The sequence below is a fragment of the Bos grunniens genome, chromosome 21 (assembly GCF_055505025.1).
Source record: "Bos grunniens cultivar Pamir isolate PY7600 chromosome 21, Bosgru_T2T1.0, whole genome shotgun sequence".
Lineage (NCBI taxonomy): Eukaryota > Metazoa > Chordata > Mammalia > Artiodactyla > Bovidae > Bos > Bos grunniens.
In genome coordinates this window covers 36,853,165-36,871,064 of record NC_141185.1, presented here as the reverse complement: position 1 = coordinate 36,871,064, position 17,900 = coordinate 36,853,165, and the positions used below count along the sequence as shown (strand labels likewise).

The 17,900-nt window shown below is 49.5% G+C and overlaps 1 protein-coding gene across 47 annotated transcripts in view; it reads right to left on the bottom strand.

The window, feature by feature from the left end:
* Positions 1 to 17,693, bottom strand: part of PPCDC (phosphopantothenoylcysteine decarboxylase) — a 42,753-nt gene extending 25,060 nt beyond the window's left edge. For 8 of the 47 annotated variants that reach the window (XM_086363829.1, XM_086363855.1, XM_086363837.1 and 5 more), the window contains exons 1-2: positions 17,556 to 17,693; positions 12,787 to 12,992 (exon numbers count right to left, since the gene is read on the bottom strand). In XM_086363829.1, the coding sequence (XP_086219955.1) occupies positions 12,787 to 12,969 (183 nt within the window). In that variant the 5' untranslated portion in view covers positions 12,970 to 12,992; positions 17,556 to 17,693. Of the gene's footprint in view, positions 1 to 2,593; positions 3,941 to 12,786; positions 12,993 to 15,517; positions 15,675 to 16,440 lie in introns of those variants that run through there. The other 39 variants (XM_086363825.1, XM_086363852.1, XM_086363834.1 and 36 more) reach the window with 16 other exon arrangements.
* Positions 17,694 to 17,900: the final 207 nt, after the last annotated feature.

Here is a 17,900-nt window from a genome sequence, read left to right as displayed (position 1 = left end):
TGATGTTGCTATTCAGTCGCTAACTCATCTCTGACTCTGCAATCCCATGAATTGCAGCACTCCAGGCTTCCCTGTCCTCCACTATCTCCTGGAGTTTGCTCGAGTTCATGTCTACTGAGTCAGTGATGCTACCCAACCATCTCATCCTCTGTCATCCCCTTCTCCTCCTGCCCTCAATCTTTCCCAGCATCAGGTCTTTTCCATTGAGTCAGCTGTTCACATCAGGTGGCCAAAGCTTTAGCATCAGTCCTTCCAATGAATATTCATGGTTGATTTCCTTTAGGATTGACTGATTTGATTCCCTTGCAATCAAAGGGACTCTCAAGAGTCTTCTCCATGTGGGCTACATGGGGGTTATAAACATTTGTAAGCCAAAAAATATTAGGTTTGCCCAAAAGTTCATTCGAGTTCTGTAAAATGTTATGGGAGATTTCACATAGAAAATCCAATTTTCTGGTTTCTCTCAAAAACCCAAAAGCTCTGGCACTGCAGGGGCCACACTGTTGCTTGATTGGAGTTGGTGGTGCTGAGTAACGGCTGCCTTCTTGGATGGGGTGTGCCCGTGCCACCTCCACCTAGTCCCTGCCACTCCCTATCATCTTGCCAAGGCTCCCTCTCCTCATTTGTTTCCCACCTTTTGTGGGTTGTGGGACACCGCTCTGCACAGCATCTGAGAGTGAAGCTGGAAGCAGGGAGTAGACGTCTCAGAGGTAGACTGTGGAAGAGCTTCAGAAGGCCTGGGGCTCCCAGCCGTGCGGCAGAGCTCGCAGACTCGTCCATCCTCCTGCTCCCTCCTTGGAACCTACCAGCCCCCAAACGTGCATAGAACCTCCTGCTCCTGCTGAGCAGGGGAGTCCCTTCCAGGAGAGCCCTGAAGGAGCCTGGTCCAGTTCTGAGCAAGGTGGCAAAGGAAAAGGGCTGCTGTCCCCGCACAGAATCCAGCCCTGAAGATGTCACAGGACCAGCACAGGTGAAGAGAACGGAAAAAGGCAGGATGGTGCTGAGACTCTTAAGACCCAAGACAGCAATGAGGTAAGGCATGGGGCCAAATACGTGAGAAGGAACCACAAGAAGAATATATAACTTCCAAACCAGCAGAAGAAAATTCAATCTACACAAAAAAGGAAAGGGAAAGGAAAAAAAACAAAAAAGCAGTGAGAATACATAAGTAGAAAGCATTAAATAAGAGGGAAGAAGTCCTAATAGAATAGCAATTATAGTGATTATATAATTGGCTAAACTCCCTGATCAAGATTCAGACTCTTATATTGGATGTTTTAAAATCCATCAATCACATTAAAATGTCTTAAAAGACACACTTAAAAAGATACATAAAGCTTAAATAAAAGAATAAACTTGCAATTAGATAAAGTGGATTAAACTGTTTCCTCTCAAAAAGCCAACTGAAATAAAAGTAAAGAGATTCTTTTTCTAAGGTATGAACACCCAGAACAAAGAGAAGAGGACAAAAAGAAAAACCCAGCAGTTAAGATATGTTAACACATAATATATGGAAATGGAAGGAGGCATTAACAGATCAGATCAGATAGGACCAGATGCTCTTTTCTTTTTTAAATGAACATTCAGTGAACAAAAAAGAACTCTTGGAAATTAAAATTACAAATAGTCAAAGAAAAAATTCAATGTAAGTTTAGAAGAAATTTTTCAAAAAGTAGAACATAAGGAGATGGATAATAGTATTAAGAAAGAGAGAGAGAAAATCAGAAGACCAACTTAAGAGGTCCAAATAAGTAATTAAGATTAACTAACTCATTAACTAATAATGAGTTACTGAAGGGGAGATCAATAAAATAAGAGGGATGAAAATTCCAAACGAAATAAAATTAAATTTCCCCAAACTGAAGGACTCTGAGGCTGGAACATCTGTTCTGCCCACAGGGCTCTGAGAAGGTGGCAAGCGGTTAGGCTCAAGGAACCTGGAGTCTCACTTCCCAGCCCCCACTGAGGGTCGGTCAGAGGAGCCTGAGCCCACACCAGCTTCTCTGGAAGCCACATCCTCCTGTACTGACGTACACAGGGTTTGCAATCAGCAAAGCCTCAGGAGTTCTTCTCCCCCATGCTGCTGCTAAACCACAAGCCCCAGACTCTACCTGCACTGCTCCTTTCCCAAAAGAAGTCCCTCACGTTTCCCCGGTGACTGCTCCCTTCCCAGAGCTGGCCCACTGTTTTCGCTCAGTCAGTGAGAAGCTCCTAAAATCTCAACCCTGTCCCCCTGGCCTGTTCTCTGCCAGTACCACCATCAATAGTCCCAAGACACAAATCCAAATCACGAGAAGAACAGAGAGCAGAGGCCTTCCCCAAGGTCCATACGGGGTTTGGCGTGGGAAAGAATCAAGAATGAACCCTGGGCTCCCCTGGAGGTGCAGTGGCCAAGAATCGGCCTGCCGGCGCAGGGGACACGCGTTTGATCCCCGGTCCAGGAAGAGTCCGCGTGCCTTGGAGCAACTAAGCCCCTGCGCCACAACTACTGAGCTCACGGGGGGCGACCACCGAAGCCGGCTGACCTAAAGCTGCGCTCGCCCAGAGAAGCCAAGGCAATGAGGACTGCACCCTGCAACGAGCCCCTGCTTACCTCAACTGGAGAAAGCTCACGTGCAGCAACCAAGACCCGGAACAGCCAAAAATAAGAACGAAATAAATTAAATTTAAAAAACAAAAAGAGAACGAACTTTTCCAAGTAGGACCTGTAGGTCACCAACCACAACCTCAGCACACCAGGACAAAACTTGCCCAGTTCAGGAGATGAATCATCCAAACTGGGTCAGGTCTCATCTACCACCATTTATTCTTTTTCAAGTTCAAAAGAAAACACTGGAAACAAGGTAGGACTCAAGAATCGTCCCCCCCCAACCCCAGGTTACACCACTGGCCTCTGGGACCGGTGCTCTTTCATTGTTTTTTCCAAATATGTGCATCAGTCATTTCCGTCATCCTGAGTTTTCACTGCAAGCTTCAGGTCACTCTGGTGACTTCTGGACCGTATTCTTGCTTCATCTTTGATTACTATGTCCTCCTTTCCATTTAACTGCTTCCCTATCTCCTTCAACAGAGGGCTTCCCTGGTAGCTATGTCAGCTTCTGGTCACTGTCTTCTTTTCCTTAAGGGACTACTTTCATTTCTAAGAACTTCCTGACTATCCTGGACGGTCTGCCCCTTAAGATCACCCCGATTCATTCTCTCTATTCTGAAATTTGAAAAGCTGCTTCCTGAAGAGCTAGTTGCCCTGCTCTCCCCTCTCTCCTAACTCTGCCCTGCTCTCCCCAGGCTCCCCAAACAGTCTGCCAGTTCTCAAAGTGAGGACTGTGCCTATGGCCAGCCTTAGAAACATCCCGTTTGGTGATGGCCCTGTCAGGGGCTCCCTCCTCCCTGTCAGCTCTACCCTTCACTTCCCTCTACATGCCCCTCACCGTCCCCCCGGGCTCCTGGGGGAGTTCCACCCAGGGGTCCAGGTAGGCCTCCCACCCTGGTCCACTGCTGCGCCTTGAGATTTTTCCTTTAAGCTCATCCCTAGTCTCTCTGGCTACCTTCCCAGGTTACACAGTCATTGTTAGGGAGCTTCTTGGGGTCAGTGTCTTTATATAGAGTTATGTGAAGAGTATGTGATGAGCCATCATTCCCAATGGCCCTCCCTTGACCCCTATAAAGCAGCCACCTCTCCTTGGCAGTGACCCTGGACCCAGTGTTGTCTGGCAGGCCCAGGCTAGTTTTTCTGGTTTTAGAGGGATGTCACTTGATATGATTCTTCAGTCCCATGGGCTTGTTCTTTCCTTTTCATTCACTCTGTAAAAAGGTTCTGGGAGCCAAGAGCTAGGCCCTAGGTTTCCATACACTTTTTTTTTTTCTTCACAAAAAAGGCATGTCATGTTATCTTCCGAGATTCTAAATAACTTGGACTATTCATTCATTCACCCTGACCTTTCCCTCAGCAAATGCTAAGGAGCCTTGGCAGAGCAGAAACTCCTGAGGACAGAAACCCTCCGTGGCCTCCTCTTACACCCTTCTGGGTCCTGGGAGGAGCAGGGCTGGACATTAAAACGGTCTCTCACACACTTCAGAGTTCCTGAAAGGCAGCTCTGTACTTGGCCCCCTGGTGACAAACCTGCCAAGAGTTTCTGTCTTAATATTTTTAACCTGAGCCTCTGTGTGATGTGACCAAGGCGCGGCCAGGCCCTGTAGTATAAGCTGCCTACATTTTGCTTAGCATTTATGGAGATTCCTTCCGGAAACTAGTTGGGAAGTCTGGCGTTCTTTCTCTGTTGAAAACACATCAGCAGTCCCATCTGGGGCTCCTGGGGAGTCAGGGAGGGGAAATGGGAAACAGAATTTGGGGCGATTCCTCCACTTCTCCTGTTAGGCCCCTGGCCTGGCCCAGGCTCCTTCTGGAGCAGGTATCAAAGGAACCTGTGGAAAAGCATTTTCACAGCCACAAGATGAGATCAATCCCATGGCTTGAATGTCCACCTCCGCTCTCATCTCTGGCCTCTTCTCACTACAAGCATGAGCTAGAAGCACCCTTCCTCAAGTATAACAATCAAAAATGACATTGTCCAGGGTTCCCTGGGAGGCAAAACTGCCCCGATGGAGAACCACCACTCTACAGAAATCAGCTAACAAAACTCTCTGCAGTGAAGAAAACATGTCACATCTGTGCTGTCCAGTACGGCGGCCTCTAGCCACACATGGCTACTGAACACGTGAGGTGTGGCTGATGTGACAAGGGAACTGAACTTCTGGTTTTATTTCATTTTAATAATTTAAATTTGAATACAGCTAGTGGCTACTGTATTATATAGCACAGCTCTGGTATATACAAGTAGAGAAGAGCCCCAACTGGAACCCCTAGCTGAGTGGTTAGAAAAGAGCAGGGGTTCCTACAGGGCATGTGACTGTGGCTCCACAGGAGACTGACAAGGACTCTACAGAGGAAGCACCAGCCATGACCTGACCTGGCACAAGGCGAGGAGTCCAGAGCTCTGGTGGCTTGGTCCTCTGGCTGTCACACAGCAGAAGACCATGACACTGGGCCTCCCAGTGTTGACGCTGGCAGTGCCTGGGGCCTAGGGGCCAGCCAAGCAGCTGGCATGACCCTGAGCATGGGGGTGGCGGGTATACTGTAGACAAAAGGCTCTGGGTGCAGTCAGCACATGGGGCTGGGGGGAAGCTATGGAGGAGGACGCCACATTAACAAATCCCCGAGGGAGTTCCGGTTGGCTGAGAGGGTGTTCCAGTGGCTCACAATGGTATCTCTCCACTTGACAGACATTTACTGAGCCCACTACACACATGGCAGCCAGAGCTGATAGGGGCTTAGGTGTCTGTCTAATGAGTGGGTGGTGATACATGACCCCTGACTACAAAGCAAGCCAGAGCAGGCAGTAGTTCACACCTGCCTGAGGGTTCTCGCCCTCACGGCTGTGGTTAGGTGCAGTAGGGAATGCCCATAAGCTGAGCTCCTCAAGGCCGCTTGCTGATGGTCGCCAAGAAACCTGGTCTTGAGCCCCAGTTCTGCCAGCCCACTGGCTGGGGGATCTCAGGCGAATGCTTTCTCTCTGGCCTGGTTTCCCTCCTGAGCCATGAGCCATCTGGACTATAGGGCCTCCAAGAGCCCCTCCAGCTCACTATACCATCCTAACCCTCTTGTGACCCATGCCCTTTCCCACCAAGCTCTGCCATTCTCTCCTCTGCCTCTAAACTGGCCTCTGGGGGAGCTGCTATTCTCGGCACACGGCCCTTCCTGCCATTCAAGTAAGACCAGGCTGCCAGTCTCTCTGTGCATGCGTGCTAAGTCACTTCACTCATGTCGGACTCTTTGCAACGCTGTGGACTGCAGCCCGCCAGGTTCCTCTGTCCGTGGGATTCTCCAGGCAAGAATACTGGAGTGGGTTGCCGTGCCTTCCTCCAGGAGATCTTCCCGACCCAGGAATCGAACCCGTGTCTCTTAGGTCTCCTGCACAGGCAGGCAGGTTACCACTAATGCCACCTGGAAACCACTCAATCCCTCTGTGCACTTTCCTGACTAAAGAAATTGCTCAAGAATGAAGCTAGAGCAGCCAACTGCAGAGGCTCTCCCTCGGGACGCTGTTCTGGAGTATCAGAGAAGGACCCTGGTGCAGGAGCCCGGGGCTGGCTGCCTCTGTGGCCTGTAGAACTGACTCCCCGGGGGAGCAGGCCAGGGAAGGACGGGGCCAGCCAAGCCAGCGGAGGCCCAAATAAATGCCTCAGAGTGCTACAGCTGAACCAGTTTCCACAGCAGGACCACAAAGCAGGCAGGTGGTCCCTACCTGGAAAGAAAGGAAAACCTCAAACCAGGCCATGTTTCTTCTGCTCTCCTTTCCATGATGAGAAGTATTAAAAAAAAAAAAAAGGCATAAAATCACAAAAAACATTCCGTGATATCCCCAGCAAAAGCTCCACTGACTTTAAAAAATAAAATAAGTACACACAGAGGTTAGAAAATCAAAATAGAACAGAAGGACGTAAAATCCAAGTCTCCCGTCCTGCCCCCATCTCGCCACAAGGGTAACCACCTCCAGAGGGAAAATCGCAAGCAGTTAACCTAGACGTGTGAACACACAAAAGGAATATTATATGCCAGCAGTGGGCAACACTTTTCTATAAAGGGCCAGACACTATTTCAGGCTTTGTCACCGCCACTGTACTCTGTAGTAGCAAGACTGTAGCGTTTAGTTGTCGGTGTTGGTCTAAGTTGTGTCTGACTCTTTGTGACCCCATAGACTGTAGCACACCAGGCTCCTCTGTACTCCACTATCTCCCAGGGTTTGCTCAAATTCATGCTCATTCAATCGGTGATGCTATCTAACCATCTCATCCTCTGCTGCCCCCTTCTCCGTGGGCCTTCAGTCTTTCCCAGCATCAGGGTCTTTTGCAAATGAGTAGACTCTTTGCATCAGGTGGCCAAAGTATCAAAGCTTCTTCGGCTTCAGCATCAGTCCTCCTAATGAATATTCAGGACTGATTTCCTTTAGGATTGACTGGTTTGATCTCCTTGCAGTCCAAGGGACTCTCAAGAGTCTCCTCCAGCATCACAATTTGAAAGCATCAAGCCTTCATGGTCCAACTCTCAAATCCATACACGACTACTGGAAAATCCATAGCTCTGATTATATGGACGTTTGTCGGCAAAAATGATGTCTCTGCTTTTTAATATGCTGTCTAGGTTTGTCACAGTGAACAAGCGTCTTAATTTCATGGCTGCAGTCACCATCTGCAGTGATACTGGAGCCCAAGAAAATAAAATCTGTCACTGCTTCCATTTTTTCCCCCTTCTATTTGCCATGAAGTGATGGCCATAGGCAATACTTAAATGAATGGGTATGGATGTGTCCCAATAAAATGTTACAGACACTGAAATCAAATTTTATATAATTTTATGTGTCACAAAATATTTTTCTTTTGATTTTTTTCAACCATTTAAAAAGGTAAATAGTTTATATTTGTATGGTTTACAGGCCATACAAAAACAGACCACAAGACTGCGGCCAGCGGGCCACACTTTGCTAACCTCAGCACCTTGCTCGTTTCACCTGTATCCTGAGGACTGCCCCACAGCAGCACATGAGATCCACCCAGGCTCCTGAACGGCTGCCCTGGATTCCATCAAGAGGTTGAACCATAACTGGCTCACAGTTCTACTGCTGGATATTTGGTTTGTTTCCGTTTTGTTTTATAATTATAAACGGTGCTAAAATGAACATGCTTGTACATTTAGTGAGCTTCCGTAACCCTACAGGGTTCAATCCTATGGGTGAATCAAGGCCTGTGACCATTTCTGGTTTCTCCAGATATTGCCCAAACAGTCCTCCAGAAAACCAGAAAAGATTTCATTCTGCACATATGCAGGCCCTCTTCCCTCAATTCTTAACAGACCTGAACTTCCTGACAGGCATTCTAGAAATTTAAGGTTCTCTAAGCCGAAGCTCTGCCAACTTCCTGGGTGGGAGATTTCCTCCACTTTCAAAAATGCTCTTCTGGCTTTCAGCCCTGCTGACACCTGCTCAGCAAAAGCAGATAGAGGTGTCTGTCTTCTCCATAGTGAGGAGGGTGCCAACCAAAGGGCACAAACTGACTGAGCTGACTGCTCAATTACAGGACAATTACAGAATGCTAAATAGCCACAGCCCCTACATCCCAGGACCTTCTCTTAGGCTGCCTTTGGGTCCTAGGCCTTTCTGCCCTCACGTCTAGAATCTCCTAGCCCTGACGCCAGGAGAGACGTTAAAAATGAATCAGTTGATTATCCAGCCCCCACTTTACTGCAAGGATAAGAAAACTGAGGTCATAAAAAAGATCTGACCTGCCCAGAGTCAGCGTGAGAAATCCTCTGTGCACAGCAGCCTCTCTCGAGGGAGGGCTGGCCACCCCCCACATCTAGCTCCTCCCACCTCTCAGACAGGCTCCAAGGCTTCTCTGCAGGTGGCCACTCTGGATGCCGGCTGGTGTGTGAGGCATCAGTCCAAATTCCTTCCTACCCCTCACTCCCTCAGCCTCCCCGGTCTGGCTCCAGGTCAGCGGTCCTCCTGGGAAGTCTGAACATACTGCTGAATCAGCAGTTGTGAGCCAGGTCTGTAGAATCACCCAGCTCCTTGCCGCCCACAGCCCAGCTGCTTTTGCGAGCTGTTTGCTGGTCAAAATCTAGGGATCCCCAGGGAGCTCAGGAAAGCATGTGAACGCATGACTTAGGCAAAGAGTTGAGGAGGACTGGCCCAAGGCACAAAGACTACTCCTGGGGGTGACTCAGAAAAGGGGCACTGGGGAGATCAGTACCATCAGGGAGTAGGGGGCAGGGTAGGGGGGAGGGAGGGCCAACACAAGGCAAGCAGGGATCCCCCGTGGGTTACCCACTGGGCCACTCTAGATGTCTACCCACAGGAAGGGAGGGCCATGGGCCCCCCCACATCAGCAGATAGACAATGGCTCCACGGCGCCTCCCACGTGGGCTGTCTCAGCAACCCCAACACCCCACACAAGTGGCTGCCCTAAAGGACACGACGACGAGGGAAGAGGACAGGGTGAAGGACAGGAAACAAACACCGTTAAGTGCTTCCGTGTGCCAGGAGCTGTGCCTAGGCGTTGGCGCAAGACGCCAAGTTCCTTCAGCTCTACCCCCCTCCCCCAGCCTTGACGGCAGCCCGAGGGGATGGGTGACAGTCCTCATCTTTATTTTAAAATGACAAAGGCAGGCCCCCAGAGGCTAACTCCGGGAGTCCTCCCTGCTAGATCACTGCCCTTCTGGAGTTGTTCAGCTTCAACTCCAGCTGGAGAGGGGGCGCCAAGTCCTGTTCCAGACGTGGCCTGCGGGCAACAGAGGCTAGACTAAAAGGCCAGGGGTGGCTGGAAAGCCTCCCTGCTCCAGGCAACCCTCTCCTCACACCCGGATAAATGCTGGCCGAGTGGGATGGCAGGAAGCCATAGAGCTGCCATTTCCCTCTGCTCTGAGGCTGCCCATCTGTTTCCTGGGATAGGACTCCCTGCCCCCACCCGGCCCCAGGCCGGAAATTCACTTGCTCTGGGGCTATGGGAAAAGGGAACTGCATGGCTCCCTCCCTCCCCAGAGGGCAGCGGCAGAGGCTGCCTCCCGCCCTCAAGGTTCTTGCTGGCCAGCTCCTACTGAGGGTTCTGGGCACACAAGGAGGGGGCAGGCCACAGTGGTTCCTGCCCCACCAGCACCACTGCCCAGCCTCAGAGCAGCCACAACACCCTCCCCTCTTCTGGCCTGACTGGCATCCCTGGCTGCCTGGAGGGTGAGGTAAGAGGGTGACTTTCTGGGTATAAGCTTGTGGAAAGTTTAAAAAAAAAAAAAAAAAGTTTCCCGCCCCTGCCTGTGAGTCACGACATGGTCATCTGCAAGTGAGCACTGCCCCCTGCTGGACGCTTTGGGTACAGCCACCTGTGTCACCCTGACTTAGGTGCTGAGCAGACATAAGCAAGGAAAAAGCACACCCTGCGCCCTAGCAGTTTCAGTTCAGTTCAGTCGTTCAGTTGTGTCCGACTCTTTGCGACCCCATGAATTGCAGCATGCCAGGCCTCCCTGTCCATCACCATCTCCCGGAGTTCACTCAGACTCACATTCATCGAGTCAGTGATGCCATCCAGCCCTCTCATCCTCTGTCGTCCCCTTTTCCTCCTGCCCCCAATCCCTCCCAGCATCAGAGTCTTTTCCAAAGAGTCAACTCTTCGCATGAGGTGGCCAAAGTACTGGAGTTTCAGCTTTAGCATCATTCCTTCCAAAGAAACCCCAGGGCTGATCTCCTTGCAGTCCAAGGGACTCTCAAGAGTCTTCTCCACCACCACAGTTCAAAAGCATCAATTCTTTAGCGTTCAGCTTCCTTCACAGTCCAACTCTCATATCCATACATGACCACTGGAAAAACTATAGCCTTGACTAGATGGACCTTTGTTGGCAAAGTAATGTTTCTGCTTTTCAATATGCTATCTAGGTTGGTCATAACTTTCCTTCCAAGGAGTAAGCGTCTTTTAATTTCATGGCTGCAATCACCATCTGCAGTGATTTTGGAGCCCCAAAAAATAAAGTCTGACACTGCTTCCCCATATATTTCCCATGAAGTGATGGGACCAGATGCCATGATCTTCGTTTTCTGAATGTTGAGCTTTAAGCCAACTTTTTCATTCTCCTCTTTCACTTTCATCAAGAGGCTTTTTAGTTCCTCTTCACTTTCTGTCATAAGGGTGGTGTCATCTGCATATCTGAGGTTATTGATATTTCTCCCAGCAATCTTGATTCCAGCTTGTGCTTCCTCCAGCCCAGCGTTTCTCATGATGCACTCTGCATAGAAGTTACAAGCAGGGTGACAATACACAGCCTTGACATACTCCTTTTCCTATTTGGAACCAGTCTGTTGTTCCATGTCCAGTTCTAACTGTTGCTTCCTGACCTGCATACAGATTTCTCAAGAGGCAGGTCAGGTGGTCTGGTATTCCCATCTCTTTCAGAATTTTCCAGTTTATTGTGATCCACATAGTCAAAGGCTTTGGCATAGTCAATAAAGCAGAAATAGATGTTTTTCTGGAACTCTCTTGCTTTTTCCATGATCCAGCAGATGTTGGCAATTTGATCTCTGGTTCCTCTGCCTTTTCGAAAACCAGCTTGAACATCTGGAAGTTCATGGTTCATGTATTGCTGAAGCCTGGCTTGGAGAATTTTGAGCATTACCTTACTAGCGTGTGAGATGAGTGCAATTGTGTGGTAGTTTGAGTATTCTTTGGCATTGCCTTTCTTTGGGATTGAAATGAAAACTGACCTTTTCCAGTCCTGTGGCCACTGCTGAGTTTTCCAAATTTGCTGGCATATTGAGTGCAGCACTTTCACAGCATCATCTTCCAGGATTTGAAATAGTTCAACTGAAATTCCATCACCTCCACTAGCTTTGTTCAATACCCCACAAAACTAGCATCACAAATGGTGTCAAAGGTCATGTGTGGTTCCCCAGCTTGGTCAAGATTCTCTTCTTAACCAAACATTAGTCAGCCTCTTTTGAGCCACTTTGCAACTAGGCCTGTCCCCAGGCTTCATCCTCCTGAGCACGATTCCTGCTGCTACACTGGTTTACTAGCCAGAATCTCACACCCTCGCTATGTGATCAGTCTGGATATCTCAGCAGGCTTCTCGTTCCCCAACACTCCCTAGATGATGTCTGATCACCTGGGCTGCCTTCAGAGAGAATCAGCCAGGACAGTATGCTAAAATCTCCCTTAGCCTGATGTTTCTTCTTAATTTTACAGATATACACACACACCACTCTTGGCTACTAAGCTTCACTTTTCCTTGCTGTATTCATAATTAAACCCAATTCTATACTGAGGTCTAGTTTCCCTTATCACAATAGTTTTCCTGAATAAAATCCCACTTCTGGTCTTTCTTTAATACATCAAGTGAACAAAACCACATGGGCTGAGGCAGGCTAGGAAGGCTTTTATGTGAAGTGCTTGTGAAGAAACTGAAAGGGCAAGGGAGAGTAGGGAGGGCAGCACAGCCTGGAAGGGGCTGGCCCAAAGGAAAGGCCATCAGGGGCTACTAGAAGGAGACAGACCAACAAAGGGCCTAGGATATATTAAGATGTGGGGTTATCACCTGTTGGCTTTCACATTTTTTAAAGCCTTCAACTTTTCCCACAAAAGAATCTGCCCTGGAACCCCATACGTAAAACTGATTAATGATGAGGTGACCTGACCAAAGGCAAGGGGCTAAGCCCACTACCTCTGGCACGCTGTGGTGGTCTCTGGGCATCTCTGGGCACCTGAAGGAGCAAAGTTTGAAACCAGAGCTGCAGGCAACAGGGAGTCGCTAAGGTTCCCATGCATTTGGACTGACAGGACAGCCACGGTGTCCAACAAGGAAGGAGGACAGAGCAGAAATGTCCAGGATGGAGTGAAAGCAGAGGCAGGGAGCCCATGGCCACCAGGGGGCGCTGAGAACTTGCCACACTTCTCCAGCCAGCCCTTTTCCACACCAGGACCTCAGGGAACCGAAGGTCAGTGTTTGGGAAGCCAAATCCTCCATTCACCAGTGCTCCTTTCCCAGTCTCCACTCACTCTGTGTCTATCTAATCTAGTTTCTGGTTATACTGTTCCACTCATCCCTGTCTGCTGCGTCCCCTGCATATCAATGCACACAGAGGACTTCCACAAACACCATGATTAAGGAAAACCCTGTGTACTGCACAAAAATGGGCTGGCCCCAGCACACCAGCTCTCTAATGTCAGAGGCTGTCTAGTAAGGATACTCACATCAGGAATGTCCAAAAGCTTAGACACCAGAAGAGGCAACTTCAGGGCTGCAACACTCCCAGTGACTCCCACAAGAACATGGAACTGTCTTCTCAAGGGTGCAGCAGCTGAACTTGTGGCCCTTGGTTCCATCTGGGGTCCAGTGGCTTCGAGTCCTGGGAGCCTGCCAGAATTGGGCTCCATAAAGCTCTGTCAGGATTTAGGATCTATAAGCAGAACAGGGCACCTGCTTCATTCATACATTCAACCAAAATGTATTGAGCACCCTGTGTTAGATGCCAGGCCAGACGCTAGGGTTCCCCAGGGGTCAATAATCCCAGATTCTTGGAGCAGTTTGATGAGGTCAGACACCCCTACCCCACATCAGTCAGTCACACTGTAATATGGTCAGTGCCAAGTAGTCAGAAACCTAAAAAAAAACGTAACATTCAGGTTGAGTCCTGCAGTACGAGGAAGTTTTTCAGAGAAGAAAATAACTTCACAAGAAGAGCAATCTTGCAAAAGTAAAGAGGCCTGAAGGAGGGTGGCAGGTCTGGGGAACAGAGAGTAGCTTAGCAGTGAGGACAAAGTGTGATGAGGGGGCACTGGGGTGGGCAGGAGGTCAGGCTGCAAAATCAGGTCAAGGACTAAGTGTCAAGGGCAGTGAGGGCCGGGGTGGGATTTCATTTTAGAAAGACGGTGCCAGTGCTGGTAAGGAGTCTGGAGGGCACCTTGGTGGTGAAGAGACTAGAGGGGGTAGACGAAGAAGGAGCCACTGCCGTGGGCTGGGCTAACTGAAGACTGGCAGGGCAGGTTCCAGGGGTGCCTATGGGGTGGACCCTTAGGCAACAAAGGGGTTTGGGTGCTCCAGGGAGGGATTTGCCTCTCTGTCCCTTTCCCTGTGGATTAGGCACCACCCTACAATTCCATGGCCAAGAAGAGACAAGCATAAAAAGGATAAAGGCCACCCCATGAGACTAGCTGCTTGGTCTCTTCCTCTGGTCCCCAGATGTTGTTAGAAGTGATTGTTTATGATAATATGGCTGATGGATGCATCGAATCCTACACTCTGGCAGGCTGCACCAGCAAAACATACTCATTCCATCAGCAACAGTCATCAAGGGTGATCACACCAGGCAAAAGAATTGTGGAAGACACAGTTGCTGCCTTCAGGGAATCTGTGCATGGACAGAAGACGGAAGTCACACCTGAAATCATTTGAGATGGGTCCTTCTCTGGGATGGACCTTTTCAGTGATCACTGATTCCATTTGGACATCAGTTTCCTTGCCTTTCCGTCCCCACTTTCCCACGGCTACCACCACCAGCAAGCTCCCTGAATGTCTGACCTGGTTTAAACACCAACCACTAGGCAGGTATCAGGCCTGTGGTAGGTCCTGAACATCTGCTGAATGGATAATCACCTGTACCCTCTGAAGCAGAGCTGGGCAGAGAACAGAAGCCTGGCCTGTGAATCAGGAGCCCTGGGCCCTGCCCTTGTGCTCTTGACCTGCTGTGTAACCTTGGCTCAGGGTCATTCCCTCCCTGCACATCTCTTCGTTGAATAACGCAAAGACAGGACCAGGCGATCTCTGAAGCTCCTCCCATCAGCAACCTTCTGAGTCAATGCATGAAAGACAAGAGGTAAGCAACTCTCTGTACAAGGGTATCCTGGGACATGTACTCAAAAAAGGTAGAATCAACAAGGGGAAGGGACCCCAAGGCAGACCCTGAGGAAGAAGTCCAATGAGTCACTCAATGGCTACTTATCTGACTGCAACCCATAAGGGCTCCCTCTTTACTCTACAGGTCCCTTGGCTCCTTAGGGCCCCCTTGCCCATTTTTTACCTTTAAGACTCAGACACATACCCATATGAGTTGAGGACCATGTTTGGGTTGATTATACCACTCTTATCTGGAAGGGTCTCCCAGGGGCCCAGACCCTTCTCAACAGAGGTTAAGCACAGGCTAGTTTCCTAGAACAAGACATCCCCCCAAAGGTCCATTTGCCAGCAATCTCAATCTCTGCTCTACATCAGGGCCTCAGCCAGGGCCATGCTTGCCCACAGCAGAACTGAGTCTACTCTAAGGCCCGGAGAACCGTGTTGGCAGCTGCCAAGGCTAGAGGGCCTATCAGCCAACTTCTTCCCAGAACTAATCTGTGTGCTGATCAGCATCCAGGAGGAGGCACATTCTCAACTCTTCAGAAACACCCACCTGCCAAATCCCAAACCTTGACCCTTGACCCTATCACACAACTAGGGCTAGGAAAAGAGAGATTCCTGCCAAATCAGAAACTGAATTTAAAACTCCTGGTGGCTCAACAGTAAAGAATCTGCCTGCAATGCAGAAGACTGCCTGCAAAGCAAGGGATGCAGGATCGATCCCTGGGTCAGGAAGGCCACCTGGAGAAGGAAAATGGACAAAATCTCATGGACAGAGGAGCTTGGCAGGCTACAGTCCATGGGACTGCAAGAGTCGGACATGACTTAGCGACTAAACCACCACCACATCAAACTGATATCATTCCTAAGGAACAGATTACTGAAAGCAATCGGTTAAATCTGGGGCAGGAATTCATGCTGGTGACTTCAACTGCTTCCCCACAGCAGGTGGTACAGCCCAAGATTTCCTATTAATACTTAGCCTGCTAAGCAGTCTTTGTTAAGGACCAAACCCTAAATATCTTTCTAGAAAAGAAGGGGGAGGGGCGATATGTACTTGAGGATTAGAGAGTAGATAATTTAACCAACCTCTGAAAGCAAGGTCAAATCAGCTCAAACTGCCAGTCCTGTGGAGGGCAACAGTTGGCAGGAGTTCTTTATGTTTACTCTCAAAGGTTGCTGTAGACAGCACCTCATCTTCCTGAGCTCTGCTGGACTCACAGGAACTCTTGAGCAGCAGAAAGAGCTGGTAAGCAGTAAGGCCAAAGGGCTGAAAGCTGTGATTACTGAGCCTCGAGCTCCCAGGGTGCCAGCCATGCAGGTAGCAACATGCATGCAGCCACAGCCAGAAAAATGACAAGCTTCTCTGTCCTTTGAGAAAGACAAGGCCAGACAGAGTAAAGAGCCTCAACTTGTGGCCGCCTTGTGATGTGTAAGTCTCCTTTTCTGATGAGTTTAATTAGGGCAGAGTTAAGTAAAAGTTTCCAGAATGCCTGCCAATCACAATATGGGCAAGTGTGGAGCCAGGGCAGAACCAGGGCTTTAAAAAATACAGATTGTGGTTTCAGGCCAGCCCAGACACAAACAGGAGCTGGGGTCCAGAAAAAAGAACCGAATTTGGGTGAGTGGGCAGGGAACTCAGGACTCTCTGGCCTGACGTCAAAGTTTCTCACCCCTGACCCCAAGATTTCGCTCTTCCCTTATCTCCCACCAGTCAGTACAACTCTGCCCAAGTAACACCTGCAGCTCCCGCTAGTGGTACTCCTCCCCCAAACCCAGGCATTAAAAGCCGTGGCACAGCCGCTGGAGCACTTTAAATCCTTCCTTCAAGGAAAGGCAAGGAACTCTTCAGGGAGAACTCAAGGTCTTGACATTCTGCTAAGACTGCTCTTCTCTCAAACCAGAAGCAGGCAGGCTTGACTCTGCAGCTCCTGGCATCCTTCCTCAAGGCCACAAGTTGGGGACACATTACATTCAGGCTTCCCAGGTGGTCCTAGTGGTAAAGAACCCACCTGCCAATGCAGGAGATGTGACAGATGCAAGTTCAATCCCTGGATGGGGAAGATCCCCTGGAGGAGAGCATGGCAACCCACTCCAGTATTCTTGCCTGGAGAATCCCATGGACAGAGAAGCCTGGTCCATAGGGCTGCACAGAGTCCAACAGGACTGAAGCGGCTTAGCACTCACACATTAATATTACATTCACACATGGGGGCTACTAACAAGGGAGTGACTGGGAACTGCTACCTCTCAGCCACCAGGAGAGATGAGGAAAACTTCTGCTCCAAGGTACCCATCACTTCCCCAACTTGGGAATCTCTCCTGCCTATTACCTGGCACTGGCCTCCAATACTTCAAAGTGCAGCACTTAAGTTTTTCTCTGACAAAATTTGGCCTCACTCTCACTTTTTAATGTCATTCAGCACTTTTAGGTGGAGCCAGGGGATAACTGCAATATCCCAGGGCTTTCCTTTTTCTATTGTATCAACTTGTAAAATGGTTTGTACTTGGGGCCATCCCCTTTCCTTTTGGAAAATAGGCTCGAGGTTTTTGTTTCTTTCTTTCTTTAAGGCAAGAGGTAAATGTGGGTAACCGATAGGGCTACCTTTTAAACTAGATTAAAGGGCCCTAGGCAACTGCAGAAGAGCATAAAGCAGGGATGGGAGAGCACACACAGAAATGCACCACTTCATAGTATACCTACGGCTGATTCATGCTGCTGTTTGGCAGAAACCAACACAATATCGTAAAGAAATTATCCTTCAATTAAAAATAAATTAATTAAAAAAAAATAAATGCCCCACTTCAGGATGGAGCTGGGAACAGGTCCATAGCGCTCCGGACCCATAGACTCCACAGCCCTTACACACACACACACACACACACACAGAACTGGAGCTCAGCAGCGGACACACACACACACACACACACACTGCTACAGACCCGCAGCGGCGAACAAAGATTCTTGGGCACCAATAGGAAAGGGAGGACACGCATGGACACACGCACCCACATACACGGAAACTGAGGTCACACAAAGAGGTCAAAGTCGCCAACGAAGCTTCCCCAGCCTCCTGCTTGCCCCACCACGGGAAGCCAGCCTCCTCGGTTCCCCCAGCCTCCTCACCCGCGGCAGGCGCGTCTCGGAGCAGCCCCAAATATCGCGGTATCCCGGTCGCCCCTCCCGCTGATTCTGACTGGTACGCAACTTTACGGCTGTCGGAGGCCGCCTCCGCGACCGCGTAGCCTTCTGGGAGTTGTAGTCAACTTCTCAGCCTTCCAGGAACTGTAGTGCACTCGCGGAATCCCGCGGAGAACACCGGTTCCCAAGTTGTTGGTATTTCCTGTTATCATCTGGGCCTGCCAGTTGTCTGACCTCTTCATCCCCCCAGCCCCACCCACACTGTTTATCACTGCAGTTTTACTGAGCCTATCTTCTATGTTTTTTAATTTTTTTAATTAAATATTTTTT